At 43.2% G+C, this 18,472-nt stretch overlaps 1 protein-coding gene and 1 long non-coding RNA gene across 4 annotated transcripts; one reads left to right on the forward strand and one right to left on the reverse strand.

The window, feature by feature from the left end:
* Nucleotides 1-325: 325 nt before the first annotated feature.
* On the reverse strand, nucleotides 326-1,084 carry LOC139434974 (uncharacterized). The gene is made up of 3 exons (XR_011644254.1): nucleotides 1,022-1,084; nucleotides 572-632; nucleotides 326-459 (listed from the first exon to the last, which is right to left on the reverse strand). It is a non-coding gene; the product is annotated as an uncharacterized lncRNA (long non-coding RNA).
* A 2,473-nt stretch (nucleotides 1,085-3,557) lies between these two features.
* Nucleotides 3,558-6,006, forward strand: LOC117457743 (uncharacterized). Of its 3 annotated transcripts, XM_071205237.1 has the most exons (8): nucleotides 3,558-3,643; nucleotides 3,763-3,847; nucleotides 3,920-4,054; nucleotides 4,158-4,315; nucleotides 4,443-4,551; nucleotides 4,966-5,209; nucleotides 5,415-5,571; nucleotides 5,673-6,006. In XM_071205237.1, exons 3-8 carry the CDS (start codon nucleotides 3,961-3,963, stop codon nucleotides 5,949-5,951), a joined length of 1,041 nt encoding a protein of 346 aa, XP_071061338.1. In that variant the 5' UTR covers nucleotides 3,558-3,643; nucleotides 3,763-3,847; nucleotides 3,920-3,960; the 3' UTR covers nucleotides 5,952-6,006. The 3 variants fall into 3 exon arrangements, with proteins under 3 accessions (XP_071061338.1, XP_071061339.1, XP_033953855.1); XM_071205238.1 differs by lacking the exon at nucleotides 3,763-3,847 and having other exon boundaries at nucleotides 4,018-4,054; XM_034097964.2 differs by lacking the exon at nucleotides 3,763-3,847 and having other exon boundaries at nucleotides 4,021-4,054.
* The last annotated feature ends 12,466 nt before the right edge of the window (nucleotides 6,007-18,472 follow it).

Raw genomic sequence — 18,472 nt, forward strand, 5'->3', positions numbered from 1 at the left:
AGGAACATCCATTGCAAATACATGGAATTCAATAAACATAGAAGAGCATATCATGCAGTTTGTCGGTGCCTTTTCCTCCGTGTTGACCTGGTTTGCTGTGCTGCCTCCTAGTCGCCACCATGGTTTGCTGTGCTGCCTGGGGATGCTCAAATCGCTCAGAGAAAGGAGTACGAATGTACGGCTTCCCCACTGACACAGAGCGGAGGAAAAAATGGCTGGCTCAAGTCAGCAGGAGCAATTTCACGACCAACAGCACCAAAATATGTGATTTATATACAAACACTGCATTTGCACTTTTTCACAAAACGAAAACCACACCATTGGGAAAGCTTAATGTTTTGTTTAATACAAAAAAACAGGGAAAGGCTTGAAAAACACTGAGAGTTGAGACTCAGGGTGCAGGGTGAGGGTCTCAGTGCAGGTATTCAGGCTCCATTGAACCCCCCTCTGGTTCTTGTGCTGAGAGAGGGAGTAACAGACAGGAGAAAGGGTTATACACACCTATATAGCACACCTATTGCCTTGGGGAGATAACATGTTTACTTATATAAAACAGTAGTATTAAACGTACCTTGTGTTTTCACTCTCACTTAAGTCCCTCTCCCTTTGCCATCAATCCAAAATCAGCTGTGCTGTAACATTATACAGACAGGTAATAATCAACAGAATCACAAGGACACAATATGGCTCTGCTAAAAACACTCACTCTTACACGCACCAAAGTTATATTTATCTAATATTTAACTCCCTCCACCCCCGCATACAATCCCGTTTAGAAGCCCCTCTTCTCTAATTCAACATGTTGGACGAAATGACATAGAGAGAACGGAATTTACAATTAAAAGGCTGTTCAACGTGTGTTGCTAACTTGCTTCGGTATGCTAGCTTGATCTGTTATCTGTAAACGTTCCCTAAATCTACTAATTTAGGGATAATCCACTGACATCCTTTAATACACATGTTCATTTGAATCAGATGTACTGATAATATCCGCAATATACATCTTTAAACTTCTTCTTACCTTTAAAAGTCCGTCACGAACGGTCTATTATGCAGCAACTCCACAGCCCTGCCAGCCTTGGCGCTAACTTCCGGGGAACGATTGAGAGGCTCCACGATCCGCCATTGCTGTAAAAAAGTGGTCCATTGGAGTGAACGGAGATGTCGTAACTCTTCTATTAAATGGCTCTGGGTAGAGGTATGCCCATTATTTTGAGTTCATCAGAAGAATAGACAGGAATGTGACGGTGAGGTGCAAACTGTGTCCAGGCCAGAAGCTGTTATCCACTGCTGTAAACACCACGTCAAACCTCAACAAGCACCTGCAAAGAACACATGCTAAGGTGGAGCTACCGCACACGCTATTTGTTGTTTGTTTATATCACAGTCTGTTCTTCTTCTCTGTCTTCCGGTTGTTGCCTGTTTTGAATGACGAATACACACTACCGCCACCTGCTGGTAAGGAGAGTTATTGCCACTAGTTCGTACGTGCTCGGCTGAAGTCTTTGCGGTGTCTGGTTCCAGTGCAACACATGGCCAACACGCAGGAGAACACGCCGACGCAACAGAGTGAGCAGAGATAGACTGCGCAAAATATACAGATAGCAGGAGACAGAGGACAGCCACGGTCAGATAGGAAAACATTCAGGATCTGGATCAGTCTTATGCGACAATGGAAACTGAACTAAAGAGAACATTTGAAACTTTAGCAGTCTGCGTGATCTGCTTGCAGGGAGGGGCGGGCCGGCCCTGCGAGTAAAGTAACGAGTAAAGTAACGAGTTACTTTATGTAGAGAGTAACGAAGTAGTGTAATATATTACTTTTTTTACTTTTTTAAAGTAATATGTAATATGTAATATATTACTTTTTTTTAGTAACGACCCCATCTCTGCTGAAATGTTACATTTATAATTTGTAGTTCAGGACCATGGACAATGCAGCTTCCTTGCATTGACAGTTCTCTGTGCTGAATTTCCTTTGTCTCATTTTTAATGTTGTGACCTGTCTGGTTTAAATGTGTTGTGTAAATGAGTGTGTTGCTGCTTTGATGAAGCCTAATTTGATAACGTTTCAAATTAATTTCTGAAATATTTCGTTAATAAATATTTCATGAGTAATATAGTTGTCTTTGTCACATTTTATTTGGCATTAGTAAATAATTATTCACATTTACAGATATTTTACATGATATCAGTGATAACACGTGTTATAAGGGCTATTTTGCACAATAGGTGTGCCTTGAGATTTTTACTTGTCCTTTGGTGTGCCTTGGGCACAAAAAGTTTGGGAACCACTGCTCTAGTGTATAAAACTCACCCACTACTTAGACTATTCCTTGCACCCCTCTAGCATAAGCCCGAATGGTCTCAACAAGCGTCAGTAACGTGCACTTGTTGTTACAAGCAGGATCAGTTTGTGTGTTGTGGACACGACCGGTTGATTTTCGCAATCCGTGTTCTTAACATGCTTACTTTAACATAATTTTTCATGGTCGGGCTAAGGTAGGGCTAAGCCATTTCTTGGTATGGCTGTAGCCTACCCCAGCCATACCCTGGCGCTGCCACTGGGTATAAATCTTTGTTTCAACTCTCTTATTTACTCGAAAGAAGAGAGAAATTGGTGGATGACAATGTTTCTGGATTGACCAATCCAGAAACATTGTCATCCACCAATTTCTCTCAGAGCTGCCAAGTCTCACCCTTTGAGAGTGAGAGTCACGCAATTTAACCTCTTCACGCCTCACGCCACACTTGCCATTTCACACGCTTTTCCCCCCCTCTCACTACTTTATAATTATTTTTTTATTTAATGATATATTTCCATAACTTGTTGCTTGAGGTTTGCCGTAGTTCGAGTCAGGGATAGGGTGAGCCCGCCCTATTCTGCCCCCGATTGGCTGACCGAGAAAGGCACCGTATATAAACCAATCAGAGGCAGCTTGGGGCGGGTCATTGCGTCTGGTCTCTATCCTATGAAGAACCCATTTTCATCTGAAGCGGGAGGTCAAACGGTAGGTAATCACTTCATTTTAATTTTACAAACACATTATTTTTATTTTTATGAAGTCAACGGTGAGTCTGACTACGTGAGCGTTACACAAGCTGCTGGTGAGCAGTGTGGCAGGTTGCTGCGGTGGGTTTAACAACAAACAACCATGAGTTATAGCCGTGTTAGTTAAATCATCACGCGTGTGTGAGCTAATGGATGCTTGCTATGAGCTAAGGGAATTTACAGTACTGTACCTGTGTTGTTTGCATTTCTGTCTAATAAAATATTCAATCAAACAGTAACATGTAGCTATCTTTTAAGACTGGATCATTCATTTCTTAACTGTACTTCGATTTATGTCTGATGTTTGTCTGTTAGTTTGAAAGTCTGAAAGATGTCAGATAAGAAGAAGAAGAAGCAGCAGAGAGATCTGCTGTCATTCTGGGCCAAACTTGCCAGGTCAGAGGAAACAGTGGAGGAGGCTTTGGATCTCTCAGTGAATGACAGAGCGGAGGAAAATGAGTGTCCAGAGGGCACAGAGAATGAGACTGCAGAGGAGATAGAAGATGATGATGTAGAAGACATCTACATCCATGGGTGCCCTGTCACGTCATCCACAACACTGCCAAACAGGCTGGCCTGGGCTTTTTGGAGGTGACTTGAATCATGTGTGATTTCTATGACCAACCATATCCGTTATGCCTAATGTCAAGTCTAACAGGTTGTTTGTTATGCTGTGGAGTCATGTGATTATAAATCATCATGTATTGCAGGTGTGTGGATTTGATCCAGAGGATCTGACTGTGGATGTGGGATACTGGTTTAAAGGAAGCACCAATCGTAAAGGTTACCTGACAGGTATGTGCAGTCCAAATGAAATGCAGAAGAGTTCAATTAAATTGAAAATAAGATGTTCCATTCTTGTCATAGAATTCTGTGAGCTCCATGGAAGCGAGTATTTAGAAATACTTATGTACGTTTCCATTCCATGGTTGAGCCTGGAGAGGTGTTTGACTCGTATCCTGCAGCAGTATGAGCCACTGGCCAGCTACTTCAAGTCATCAGGTAGGCATCACATTTCAATGATCCAAATGAACGAACGAGTATTATAACAGACTGAAAAGTAAATGTATGTAGTATGCACAACCTGTGTTTTTTTTATTCACAGATGAGAAACAACCAAGGTTCAGGAGGCTGTTGGAAGCATTCTCTAACCCAATGACAGAGGTGTACCTGCTGTTCTATCAAGCAACGTTGCCAGTCTTCTCCACCTTCAACCTCCTCCTCCAGAGAGAGAAGTCCTCCATCTTCCTTCTACATGATGAGGTACATTGGGAAGGTTGGGATACAGTATGCTAGTAATAATGTACTATGTTTGTTCCTTTTTTCATTAGCACTCTACTTCTAGATTACATTTAATTTTGAAAATCTTTTCTGAAATACAAATTTGTAGATACGGAGTTTCATCCGCAAGTTGCTTTCGAAGTTTCTGAAGCCCGCAGCACTGCAGCACCAGGAATTGCATGACATCCTCTATAAGGACCCATCAAACCAACTGCCAGGTAATCCTCCAAGTTTCACATCAGCAGATGCACATACACTTTCCACTCACTGATCTCACTCACATCGTACTGTTGGTGTTTGTTAGAGGGCTGCTTGTGCAGACAAGTTATGAGTTTGATAATCTCATCTCATCACACACGACCACAATGGAAACAAGTCCACAGGACTTTCCTATGTTATCCTTTTAGCCCAAATGAGTGACTGTACCTTGTGTCACTGATGTGATGAAGATACTTAAAGGGGTGCTTTCAAGTTAGCTATTGTGGTTGTTGATGATTGCTAAAGTGACTCAACACCGGTCTCATACTGACATGTTGGTGTTGGGAATGAGAACATATTGCATCAATCTTTCTCCAGAATCGCATACAGCACCTTAATGAGGTGACGTTGTTGATTTATTGTGTCTCTCGTAGGAGAAAAGCTGGTGATCGGCTTCACTACTCGAGGTACACTCAACAGGCTCCTTGATGCAGGAGACATTACACCGCAGCAAGTGCAGAGGTTCCAGCAGGCAGCAGTGGCGTTTCTGGTGAGGGCTGTGGAGTATGCCATGAAGAAACTCCCCATGAGAGAGCCCCTCATAAAACATGCCATGTTTCTGGATGTCCAGCAGAGGGTAGAGTGTGGAGTGGAAGACGCCTTGTACTTTGTCCACAGGTTAGTTGGGGTATCAAGTCAAGTACATTTATCTATAGTGCCAAATCACAACACAAGTTATCTCAATATACTTAATAAGTAGAGCAGGTTAAAGACTATTGGCACATTTTCTTAATAGATTGTAAAGTTTAATGACCACATCTGAAAAACAACCTGTTTCAGCTACATTACTTTACCAGATCAGTGCACATTGTGTTCTTTTTAGGTTTCCTGAACTTCTCCCATACAACGGACCTGATGAGCGTGACAAACTGGGTGAGGAGTTTCTGGACTACCAATCCATGGACATTGCCATGCCCGAAGACCCAGCCACGTTCGACATAGAGAACTTTTGGGGGAACATGGCATCAATGAAGAATAAGGTAAGAATTATTCTGCACCCTTTGAAATACCCATTGATGTAATCAACTTAATTCTATACAAAAATACTTGAGAGTAATTAGGCTTCCTACATTTTTCAAAGGTGACCGGGATGAGCAGATTTGGGAGGCTCTCTCGTATTGCCAAGTTGGTGTTGGTACTTCCGCATTCAAATGCTGATGCTGAACGAGTGTTCTCTGTGGTGGGACTGAACAAAACCAAAACCCGAAACAGTTTGGCTCTTGATGGAACTCTGTCATCCATCATGACTGTGAAGATGGCAAACCTTGAGCCACAGTGTTTCAAATGGGAGCCCCCTCCCTCTGTCATCAAGGCATCAAAATCAGCCACAAACACCTACAACATGAGACATGTCATGTAAAAGAAAAAAACATAAACAAAGACATGCACTTTATTTTTTTATAATATATATTATATATATATTATTCAGGTTCTAATGTTGTTACACTTAAAGAAAAAATACACTAAAGGAAAAGGCTGCTATTGGTTCTTAAAAGGCTGCTATTGTTTCATTATATTGACATTTTATAAATAAATGTATTTTATTTGTTAAACTTTTTCTTGTTACAATTGTTTTCATTTCTACTTGTGCTGGTCAATTATTAACACTATATAAGCATGAGAAGGCCGACAGTGCAGGGAGAGCAGCTGGCATGGGGGTGAAGACATCACAACAGTCTTAATGTTAATTTAAATTGAGATATTCCTCTAAATCGACGTTAAAAAAGGCCAAAAAAAAATCGCCGTCGAACGCATCAACCCCAAAAGTCTCACTCCTACTTTTTACTGAAACTTGGCAGCCCTGGGTAAGATGAACCTGATTTATTCAATTTTACAGAGCCAACTTTTGATGATTTGGGCCGCTAGAATGTAGACCGAAGAGAAAATTATCTACCACGACTTTTGTTTTCAAATATGAAGCCAATTGCTCAACATTCAGAGAACAACAAATGTATTTTTTTCTTATAAGTAATTAAGAAGAGTCTTCTAGGTGTCCATATTGTTGATAGAATAATGTTTTCAGAATGTTTTCAACAGCTGCAGGCTTATCATTCATTATAAAGGCTTAAACAAAGCCGCAGTTTATCTGTTGGGAAAAGACAGGTGGATAGTGGACAGGTTCTGCATTATTGGGTGATGGAACACCCTGCATGCATCGCCTCCATTACAACCCTATTGCGTGACGCTGGCCTCTTACTTTGTTCCTTGTAAACCTTTACTGCAGAGCCAAAAATGTGTTTGCTGATGCATTTATGACTTGTTTACATTTCGGGCTTATCTGTTGGAAGTGCGGGCCGGAGGGGGATTTTAGACAAACAGCAGTTTGTGAGGAGAGTGATAATGCTGTGGTGCGCGTGGCTGCCAGGAAAAATAAAACACACTGCATGACTAATACACATGTCATACATTCCCAATCAATGGAGGGGTTGGACTCAATGGAATATTCCACAAATCCAATCCATGCCAGATTCATTAGGGTTTTGTATTCACAGAAAATAATAGTTAGATATTTTAACTCTGTAGCCTACTAAGTGACCCCAGGACCGGGGTAATGTTACCGGCCGCTCTTGAGGCTGAAGTCACGCAGTTATGTTAAAAGTGAATACATTTATTTTGTTATTTTCCAAAAAATCAGGGACAGCGATGACAGATGTCTGAAAGTACTGACCATGTTGATTTCTCCATTATCTACAGCCCAGCTCAAGGCGGTCCACCAGTAGCAAATACCTGCTAATAGAAACATAATAAAATCACTTCGTCCAGCTCCAGCATTATGTCAATTTCCATTCATTTTAATGAGCGTCTCAGAACTTTGCTTTCGCTGTTTGATTCTTTCCACTACTGCTCAGATTTTAAGCCGCTCTCTAGTGTTGGAAAATAATCGTTTTAGCCAGACATGGAACATTCAGCTTTCATTCCAGTGTAAATTCCTTTGAATCACGTGATGTCTCGTGGATGGAGGAAGGAAGAGGAGTTCAACATGTGAGAAGGCTTTCCAGATCGCCTGCAGCAATTAGGCAACAACTATCACCTTGCTCTGCTGCTCCACCTTGCATTTAACGCTTGTAAGGATTGATAAACACACACTTTACCATTTTCAACATCCAATTATTTTGACGCCACTTCATCCAAGGGGTAATACGTCACAACGGCAGAAGACAGGCAAAGGGACTAGCACAAACACAATTGTAAGAACTAAATTACTAACATAAAACTTATAAGCTTTTCCCATTTAAGTGAAATTGCAGAAAAGTATGCAAAATGTGTGTAATTATAATTACACACATTTTGCCACCCTGTCTCCCTCAAAATTACGTTCCCATAAAATTGAACGGCATTTTCAATAATGTTTTGGGGGGAGCCTATATCCTCCTGGATTATGGAAGTTTTAAACTAAGTACATTGGAACGAAACAAAAATAAATCTTCTTGGTTTAGGGTTAGGGTTAAGTATGTTTGTAATGTTGATTAAACCCCAGATGCAAATTAGATTTAGGATTAGAGTTGTTACGATTATTGTGTTATGTCACGTTTTCTATGTCTTGGTTTGGGTGTTTTGCTGTTCTCCCTGTCATGTTTTCCTCTGGGTATATTGTCTGGTCCTTTTCCCTGTGTTTTTCCTCCCGTCGTTAGTTTCCCTGGTGTGTCTAGTTGTCTGATTGTTTTCACCTGTGGCCCTTGTGTTTCTCCTCCCCTGCCCGGCTGTGTCTCGTCTTGTGATTACCCCTCCCTGTATTTAGTCTTGTCTCTTCTGTGTTCAGTGTCGGTTCGTCTTGTGATTTGACTTGGTCGTCGGTGAGTGTTCTGTTCTGTCTTTGTGTATATATAGCCTTGGAATAAAGGAATTATTTTTACTCTGGTCTGCATTTGGGTCCTGCTTCCTGCACACCGTAACATTATGAACCGACCAAGAATGGACCCAGCGGATTCAGCTTTTTTGATGCTACAGGCGGCTGCTAAGAGAAGGAGGCGCAAAGCCAAGCTAGCAGCCATGCCTCCATGCTCCAGTACCGGCCCACGCAGCTTTGCGTCCATACTGGATTACCTGGCTTACACAGCCAGGGTCCAGGCTTCCGCTCCGGACCTTACAGCCATGTTTCCGGCTTCAGAACCGGACCTTACAGCCATGATTCTGGCTTCAATTCCGGCTCCAGAGGCGGCCCATTCAGCCATGTTTCCGGCTCCAGAACCGGACCTTACAGTCATGTTTCCGGCTCCAGAACCGGACCTTACAGCCATGTTTCCGGCTCCAGAACTGGACCTTACAGTCATGATTCTGGCTTCAATTCCGGCCCCCGCAGCCATGTTTCCAGACCCAGCTCTGGCCCCAGCTGCCACAGTCCCATCTCAAGTTTCCTCTCGAGTCCCCTCTCCAGTTTCCTCGAGTCCCCTCTCGAGTCCCCTCTCTAGTCCCTCCTCTAGTCCCTGCTCTAGTCCCTCCTCGAGTTCCCCTCGCGAGTCCCCTCTTGAATTCCCTCCTCTAGTCCCCTCTCTAGTTCCCCCTTGGTTCCCCTCTCGAGTCTCCTCTCGAGTCCCCTCTCGAGTCACGTCTCAAGTCCCTACCCAATGTCCTGGTCCGTTGGAGGTTCCGCTGGGGGTCCTGCCAACTCCATGTCCTGTCCCGTTGGAGGCCCCGTCGACAACTCTCCTGCCGGGGGTCCTGCCAACCCTTTGTCCTGTCCCGTTGGAGGTCCCACCTTCTACTCTCCTGCCAGGGGTCCTGCGAACCCTATGTCCTGTCCCGTTGGAGGTCCCGCCGTCTACTCTCCTGCCGGGGGGCCTGCCAGCTCCTTGTGCCGCCGACTACTCTCCTGCCGGGGGTCCTGCCAACTCTTAGTCCTGTGCCGTTGGAGGCCCCGCCGACTACTCTCCTGCCGGGGGTCCTGCCAATGCTTTGTCCTGTCCCTTTGGAGGTCCTGCCGTCTCCTCTCCTGCAGGGGGTCCTCCAAGCTCCTTGTCCTGTCTCGTTGGAGGTCCCGCCGACTACTCTCCTGCCGGGGGTCCTGCCAACCCTTTGTCCTGTGCCGTTGGAGGCCCCGCCGACTACTCTCCTGCCGGGGGTCCTGCCAACCCTTTGTCCTGTCCCGTTGGAGATCCCGCCGTCTACTCTCCTGCCGGGGGTCCTGCCAACTCTTTGTCCTGTGCCGTTGGAGGCCCCGCCGACTACTCTCCTGCCGGGGGTCCTGCCAACCCTTTGTCCTGTCTCGTTGGAGGTCCCGCCATCTACTCTCCTGCCGGGGGTCCTGCCAACCCTATGTCCTGTCCCGTTGGAGGTCCCCCTGACTGCTCTCCTGCCGGGGGTCCTGCCAATCCCTTGTCCTGGTCCTCTTCCGTGGGGGATCCTACCGAGGCCTGTCCCACCAGCTCCGACACCGGGTCCTGCCCGGCCTCCGGCGCTGTCCCGTCAGCGCCTTCCTGCCCGGCCTGCGGAGCTGTCTGGTCTTTGCCCTCGAGCCCTGCCCCCTGAGAGCCACGGCCTTCGCCCTCGAGCCCGCCCCCCTGACATTCCCGGCCGCGGCCCTCGCCCTCATGCTCGGCCCCCTGAGTTTGCCCGCGGTGGCCTTCGCCCCTCCATAACCCCCACCTTGGACTCTGTCTTGCCCCCGGGCCGTCCGCCTGAGTCCCTCTTCTCGGCTTCTGCCTTGCCCCCGGGCCGTCCGCCCGAGATCCCTTCCGGGTCCTCCGCGGTGCTCCTGAGTTGTCAGCCCAAACCCGTCCTCCTGACCCCCTCCACCCACCCTGCTGGATATTGTTTTTTGGACGTTTATTGGACTGTTTTGGTGTTTTAGGGACGTCTGGAATCCGTCCCTTGGGGGGGGGGTTCTGTTACGATTATTGTGTTATGTCACGTTTTCTATGTCTTGGTTTGGGTGTTTTGCTGTTCTCCCTGTCATGTTTTCCTCTGGGTATATTGTCTGGTCCTTTTCCCTGTGTTTTTCCTCCCGTCGTTAGTTTTCCCTTGTCTGATTGTTTTCACCTGTGGCCCTTGTGTTTCTCCTCCCCTGCCCGGCTGTGTCTCGTCTTGTAATTACCCCTCCCTGTATTTAGTCTCTTCTGTGTTCAGTGTCGGTTCGTCTTGTGATTTGACTTTGTCGTCGGTGAGTGTTCTGTTCGGTCTTTGTGTGTATATATAGCTTTGGAATAAAGGAATTATTTTTACTCTGGTCTGCATTTGCTTCTTGCACACCGTAACAAGAGTGACCTGACCTCCTCCATTTGTGGATGTGCACAGACTTTCATTTAAAACCTTAATGTCTTATATCAAAACCAAATGTAATAAAGGAGAAAATATGTTTCAATCAACATTTAATTCATAACTGATTTCATTGTATTGGATTGCAATTTTTACGGGACAAGGCAGAACATGTCCTTGAGGTGAGATGTTGTTCTGAATGTCCACCTATTGGACAGCATCTTCTGTTCTATGGAGTCCAGCTGAACTCTGTTAGAAATTAAAATCAATGTTGATATGGCGTAATTTGAATTAAATACACTATTTAATTCAAATCAGTTTTATTCTGAAAAACCGGAAGTTCACACTAACTATTAACTTAACACTTTTATTCTGAAAATGTTTTACTTCTGGTTAGCATTAGCATGTGGCAAAATGCTAGGTTTTCAAACCGTGAATCGAAGGTGAAATGACATGTGATGTTGTACACTGAACACACTGGGATTAGCACTCATTGACGCTGAAATCACGTTTATTAGGGAATGTTTAAATAACCACAGACACCAGAATGGTGTAATTTAGCAACAGACAAAGGCAGGAATTTCATTGGACCCGCCCCCGACGACGCCGGCCAATAGGAGAAGACCTCAGATGACAACAGGAAGGGCAAGCCAGGAATCGACCTCTTCTACCTGCTGACCTGGGCTAACGGGAGATAGGGAGAGGGTCTCCGCTTGCAATTTCATTTTGTACACCACCGCATTAAATGAAATGCTGTTAACTTTTATAAGCTTCCCTTGACTCTTTTCAGTCTCTCCTGCCTTCAGGGTTCTAGAATTACTTACAACTCCTCTACCCATCATCCAACTGGTTTGTTGAACTTGTTAGCATCTCACGCTTAGTCCCCAACACATAACAGCATTAAAAAAAGAGTTGGGTCTGGCCCTAGAAGTAGAGGGCCCCCTGTGTCCAGCACACACCTACCTAGTACACTCTGAGATATTTATAGCAGTGGACCATCTCGGCGCCAGAGTTGGGTGTAACGCGTTACTGTAATAATATTACTTTGTCGGTAACGGAGTAGTGTAACGCGTGATTACTAATTCACACACTACAGTTACTAACATTGCCCCGACACGCGTTACTTCGTTACTTTCTAAAATCAGTCATAATCTCAACCTCAACAAACACCTGCAAAGAACACATGCTAAGGTGAAGCTAACGCACATAGCTGTTGTTTATTTATATCACACACGTAGTCTGTTCTTCTTCTCTGTTTTCCGGTTGTTGCCTGTCTTGAATGACGAATACACACTACCGCCGCCTGCTGGTAAGGAGAGTTATTGCCACTCACGCATGCGCAGTTCGTACGTGCTCGGCTGAAGTCTTTGCGGTGTGCTCCAGTCTGGCTCCAGTGCAACACATGGCCAACACGCAGGAGAACACGCTGATGCAACAGCGTGAGCAGAGATAGACTGCGCAACATATACAGATAGCAGGAGACAGAGGACAGCCACGGTCAGATAGGAAAACATTCAGGATCTGGATCAGTCTTATGCGACAATGGAAACTGAACTAAAGAGAACATTTAAAACTTTAGCAGTCTGCGTGATCTGCCTGCAGGGAGGGGCGGGCCGGCCCTGCGAGTAAAGTAACGAGTAAAGTAACGAATTACTTTATGTAGAGAGTAACGAAGTAGTGTAATATATTACTTTTTTTTAAAGTAATATGTAATATATTACTTTTTTTTAGTAACTACCCCATCTCTTCTCGGCGCCCACACCCTGGATAGATACAGCGGTCAGAGGAAGTTCAGTCTTACGTAAGTCCACAATCAGTTCCTTCATGTTGCTAATGTTCATAAGGTTAGATTGTACAGTCCCCTGGAGGCTCCCCATGCTTGCTCATCTCGTCATAAAAATATGTGGCCTGCTAGTTAGAACATCTGGATACAAATATTACCTGCATGTCCCTGAGCTTGTCTCCCTACATCAGAGTCTGTACAATATGCTGTTAAAAGCACAGAACAGCACTGTAAGCCCATATGATCACTGTTAGGAGAGCTATTTGATTTTTTAAATTGTCCCCTAGCCCAAATTAACATTAGATCAGCCAAACCAAAGTGCCTGTACCTCAAATGTCAAAAGGACATTAAAATGCCAAACAATGTATTCCCAGTGGCTTTCCCTGCAGAACATCTCATATTGCTCTCCATCTGTGTTATCTGTCAGAGCATGATGTTCATGACACTTCCCTATGCCATTTAAAATAATTTCTCAGTTTTATTACCAATGTGTTTGCAATTAGGTCATTACTCCAATGTTTTTTATACCCGCATACCCATCAATCAAGCAGTGTGTCAGTTCTGTGATGCCTATTTGTGGCAGAATAGGCAGAGGAATTATGACCCTATTTAATAAGTCTGAAACTCACGTTTAACCGCCATTGACAATACAGGTACAAGTGTGCCAAGATGAAAAGTAAGCACACTTTCAGGTCTTGATTATGCGTCCTTGTACAGACTTAGAATTACTGTTTGGTTTCGTAGCCATGCCAACTGATACCAGTGTTTGATTGGCTGGCTGGTCCACCAGTTTGGTCCAGAATTAAATAACTTTTGGATGTATTGCCATGACATTGTGTGTCTCTGCAAGATGTCATGGTTATACACCTATAAGTCGTTTTGCTGATTTTGTTGATGCCCTGACTTTTACCTCTAGCAACACCAGATTGCTGTCATTTTTCGCTCCAAGTGAAATGTCTTGACAGCTGCTGTAAGGATTACTTTAAAATTGGGTACAGATATTCACACTGACAAAAATGATGAATCTTGTTGACTTAAGTGGTCCTGTGGTGTATCAACGTCAAAGTTGTTACTTCTGCAGTAACATATCATGGCGTCTACTTTTGATTGGCACACAATATCAAACAGACTAATGTTTCCCAGCATGTGTATTTTAATGACCTATTTGATAGCCTATTATGTTTCTGATGAGCCCTCATCTAGTAGACATAATGTGTCTTTGGGTAAAATGGTTTGAAACATTGAATCAGTTGTCATGACATTCGGTAGTGATGGTCATGACACCCTTAGGTTGAATTATATAACTTCTTGTTTCTTTTCCCTTAAAGTGGACCTATCATGCTATATTTGACAAATATATTGTAGGCCCATACCTATAAAAAACATGTCTGTGAAGTTTAAAAAAAAAAAGAAGCCAAACAGATCACCCATTGTAGCCATCCCTCATTCTGCTCAAACCCTGTTTTGAAGCCCTGTTAGAGAAAGGCAGATTTTAAGTCCTAAGCTTGAAAAAAAAGAAGAGGAGGCGGAGCTAATGCCTGATCAGAATTCTACCGGAGATAAAGTTAAATTCGGTTGTGATAAAACGCCATCCTGTTTAAACCACGTCAAGGATTATTTCTGAAATAGTATGGAGCTCAAATGCTTTTTCTCTTGCAGGTTTATCACAAGCTGAGTTCTTTTTTTATTTCCTGCTTTTTAAACACATGTGCTCTTCAGTACAGGTTAGCTCTGAGTGTTAGCGAGGCTTGCTAATGTAAACAAAGACGAGATTACGTCCAAAACATGTCAGGCATTGTTTCTGATGGCAACTTTCTGTGGGTCCGCCACAAGCCCCCAGGAAGTGCGCTGGACTCAGATGAAAATATTCGTGCTGGCCAAACGGCGGTACTACACTTCCGTTTGGTTGCCAGGCCCGGAAACACTTTTTCCCATTGACTTACATGGGGAAAGAGTGGTCTGTAAATCGTTGGATAATTTTTTTTAAACTAAATAAACTACCCAGTATGAACATTTGTATAGCCCTTATTAAAAACATTCGTTCCTCAAGTTGGAAAAATGTGCTAATAACGTTATTCTGAGAGTTATTTCCCTCTTCATTATGAACGCGCATCTAACCCACGGGACCGCGCTGCCCGGCACGTTCATGTTACGTGTCCTGACCAATCAGAGCACACAGGGAGGGTGGGGGCTGGAGCTATTGGAGCTACAACGAGCCGTTAAAGGCAGAGAGTGAAATTCAGTGAATACACGTAGTTTACAGAGATGCTGTTTGAGAAACCAATGTGAGTTGCGTTTATCTTTACCCATGGATGCACAATAAGAACGGACCCATATGTATTGTCTTACTGCCATCCCACGGAGCTGTAATAATGGATATATTGCACATGTTTGGTATAATTCATTATCATACTACATGGGCTGTATGATTAAATCTTGTACCGTAAATGTTGTATTAAATAAAGTTAATATTACTTATTATTATAAGTATATATATTATATATATATATATATATATATATATATATACAGTGCAATCATTATTTCATGCTAAATGAAGCTCTGTTACTTGGATATCACTAGATCCTGTTACAGCATAATTACTAGCTAGCCGCTAGCTGCTAACTGCCGCCTCGTTAATATCAAATCCATCATAATAACAAATCATTACCATGCTGTCATGAATGTGCGGTGCTGTTACGTGTATGCAAATTGACGTGCTTGATGTGAATGAGCATTTTGGTTAAAGTTGCGCATGCGCTATGAGCACACATACGAGTACTTCTCAGGCATGCTGGATAATCTGTGATGTTTCGCTCTCTCAAAAGTTGGGCCATTTTATCATTGTCACTACCCGATCTGCAGTGCGCATGTGCGAGATGGTCCGCCAAATTGGACAACTCCGGACGGCAACCCAAGTAGGACAACATTGACACAGTGGCTTTTGGCAAAGCTCACAAAAAAAACGAGAGAGAGATGAGTTATTGTTATTACAACGTGACTTCACTATTATTTAACAACTCTTTTTATTGGGTTCTTTTATTTGGGGTTAAGTACATTGTCAGAATAAGTGAGAAATGGATTTAACTTCTGTTAGACAGCCATATGCCATACAATTTTGCATACATTCACAGTAAATATGTATTCAGTATGATAGCTGTCTAACAGAAGTTATATAGTCAACAGCCAGGCGAACAGAGATGAGAACTGTACTTAAGTACAGTACTTGAGTAAATGTACTTAGATACTTCCTGTGTCACATGCGGAGACGCGCTGTGGGCATGTTTGTGTTGTTACTAACAAGACTATCATGGCGGCGGCGGAGCTCAAGTCTAGTTTCTCCACCTGGAGATATTCTCACTATTTCACTTTTGTCGAGCACAAAGAAAAGAAAGGTTCTGTTAAATGTAAGTTGTGTCCTGGCGGGTCAAAGAGCCTATCTACTGCCCAAACCAGCAATTCAAATCTCTTAAAAAATCTGCAAAAACAACATGCTGGGACGAAGCTAGTAACTAAGACCGGCACAGACCCAGACTCATCCAACGCTACTCCACCTCCACCTAAGCAACAGCGGCTGGATTTTAACCAAGGGACTGCTGGCCAGGGGAAAGTCGATAAAGCCATTGCACGGTATGTTGTAGAACACATGCAGGCTATTGCTACAGTGGAGTCACCCGCTTTCAGGGAGCTAGTTAGCATGATAGCATGTCCGGGCGGCACACGGCATATGGGACAGAACACTTTTTCCAACTACCTGGAGAAAGAATATACAAAAATGGAAAGCCAGCTAATATCGATGCAATCCAGATTGCATATAATGCATGTCAAGTTGATCAACAGATTGTATTATTCTCCAATGCAATAACAGTACTGAAATTAAGGCTATAAGGGCATTAATGGGAGCCCTTTTTTTAAGTAACTAAAAAGTTACTTTTTACAGTAACGCATTACTTTTTGGTGTAAGTAATCAGTAAAGTAACTGAGTTACTTTTGAAATGAAGTAACTAGTAATGGTAACTAGTTACTGGTTTTCAGTAACTAGCACAACACTGGCCAAAAGCCACTGTGTCAATGTTGTCCTACTTGGGTTGCCGTCCGGAGTTCTCCAATATGGCGGACCATCTCGCACATGCGCACTGCAGATCGGGCAGAGCTGCAGATCGGGTAGTGACAATCATCATGCGCTAATGAGCAACTCTCAAAGGAATGAATGAGGCCCCGCCTCCCACGCTGTATCCAGTTCTTATTATACATCCATGGTCTGCCACCAATAGGCTCTGTGCACAAGATGGCGTCTATCAACTTCCGGCGGCTGGGTGTGCGGCTGAGTACTTCCGGTTTGAGTACAGAGTTTTGACAGCTTGACAGTTTGTTATGTCACACCGAGAGCAAGAATGAGCGGATTTCGGGGTAAAGAAAAGCGATTGGCCTTCCAGCGTGTAAGAAAGTCGGCACGACATTGCTGTGTGCCCCTTTGTACAAATTCGTCCCGTTATCAGAATCAGAATCAGAATACCTTTATTAGTCCCACAGAGGGGACATTTGCAGCGTTACAGCAGGAAAGAGCCAGAGACAGCTTAATGTTGAATATCTTACATGCGTTAAAAAGTACTAAGTTATAATATAATAAACAATATGCTAAAAAAAAAGATAAAAAGTTACATCATTTTCAAAAATACAGATAAAAAACAAATCAAATCTACAAATCAAATCATGTAGCAGTTCTTAGGATTTAGCAGCCCGGTATATATATTACAGTTATTAAAGATGGCATATGTATATAAGTATATATATAAGTATATATTGCACATAAAGCACATATTGCACATAGTTTGACGGTATTTAACAGCAGCAAGTTACACAATGTTATAATCGGGAGATAAGTTTCCATTCATTACGGCAAGCCTGGGCAACAACGATTAAAAGATTTCTTGCTCCCAAACCAATTGTGTATTTCATTACAAAAAGCAGTTATACCATACTATGTTTAGGTAATAATGAATTATCCTCAAAACAAATGCACACATAAATAACAAAGGAAAATACATAATTTAATAAATCCACAATATGATAACATTTTACAGATTAATTTAATAAACTTTTACAAAACATAGGTTGATGTTATATCGGGGGGGGAAATACATATTTAAACATTTCAATTAGACTCTGCATATTTAAGTAATGCTAGTTTATATAACAGATGAACAGATGTACAATATCCAGAAAGTAGATGCAAAAAATATATATAATGTGTGCATTTCCAACATATCCTCTGAAAGAGTGTTAGTCGTTGAGTTGAGTAGTGAGCCATTCGGTTTTTTTTCGTGGTGCGATGTCTGCTGAGAAGTCCTTGTTTGCCTCGCTGACTTTGAGGACATCTGGGTCTGGCAGCTCCCCCCGCACGGCCTTGTAACGTGTACTCCTTTGAACATGTTTATATGATAATTAGGACTTTAAGAACAATTTTACACTCAGACAACAATTACAAAGTTGTCGCAGGCTACATACAATTACTTAGGACAATATATATTACCTTACACCGTCAGCAACTGTAAACTGCTTTGGCTTAGTGGAAATTAACACCATGTCACTCACTCTGCCTGGTTTCACACCCTATTAATTACACAAAAGAATTGTCAAATTAATTGAAAAGGTCGTTGATGCAACATACTAAATCAGCTCTTGGCACAAAGGAAGTACTCATTAAACCGTGGATTGGTTGTGAACACATACTGTACTTACCTTGGTTCTTGGTAGGGTAATGTTGGTAGGGTAATGTTGTGAATCGAGTTGCCCATGGTGGTGGTGGGGTTATGGTATGGGCAGGCGTATGTTATGGACGACGAACACAGGCCACTCGATTCACAACATTACCCTAACCCTAACCCTACCCCTCACACCAGATA

The sequence above is a fragment of the Pseudochaenichthys georgianus genome, chromosome 13, assembly GCF_902827115.2.
Source record: "Pseudochaenichthys georgianus chromosome 13, fPseGeo1.2, whole genome shotgun sequence".
Lineage (NCBI taxonomy): Eukaryota > Metazoa > Chordata > Actinopteri > Perciformes > Channichthyidae > Pseudochaenichthys > Pseudochaenichthys georgianus.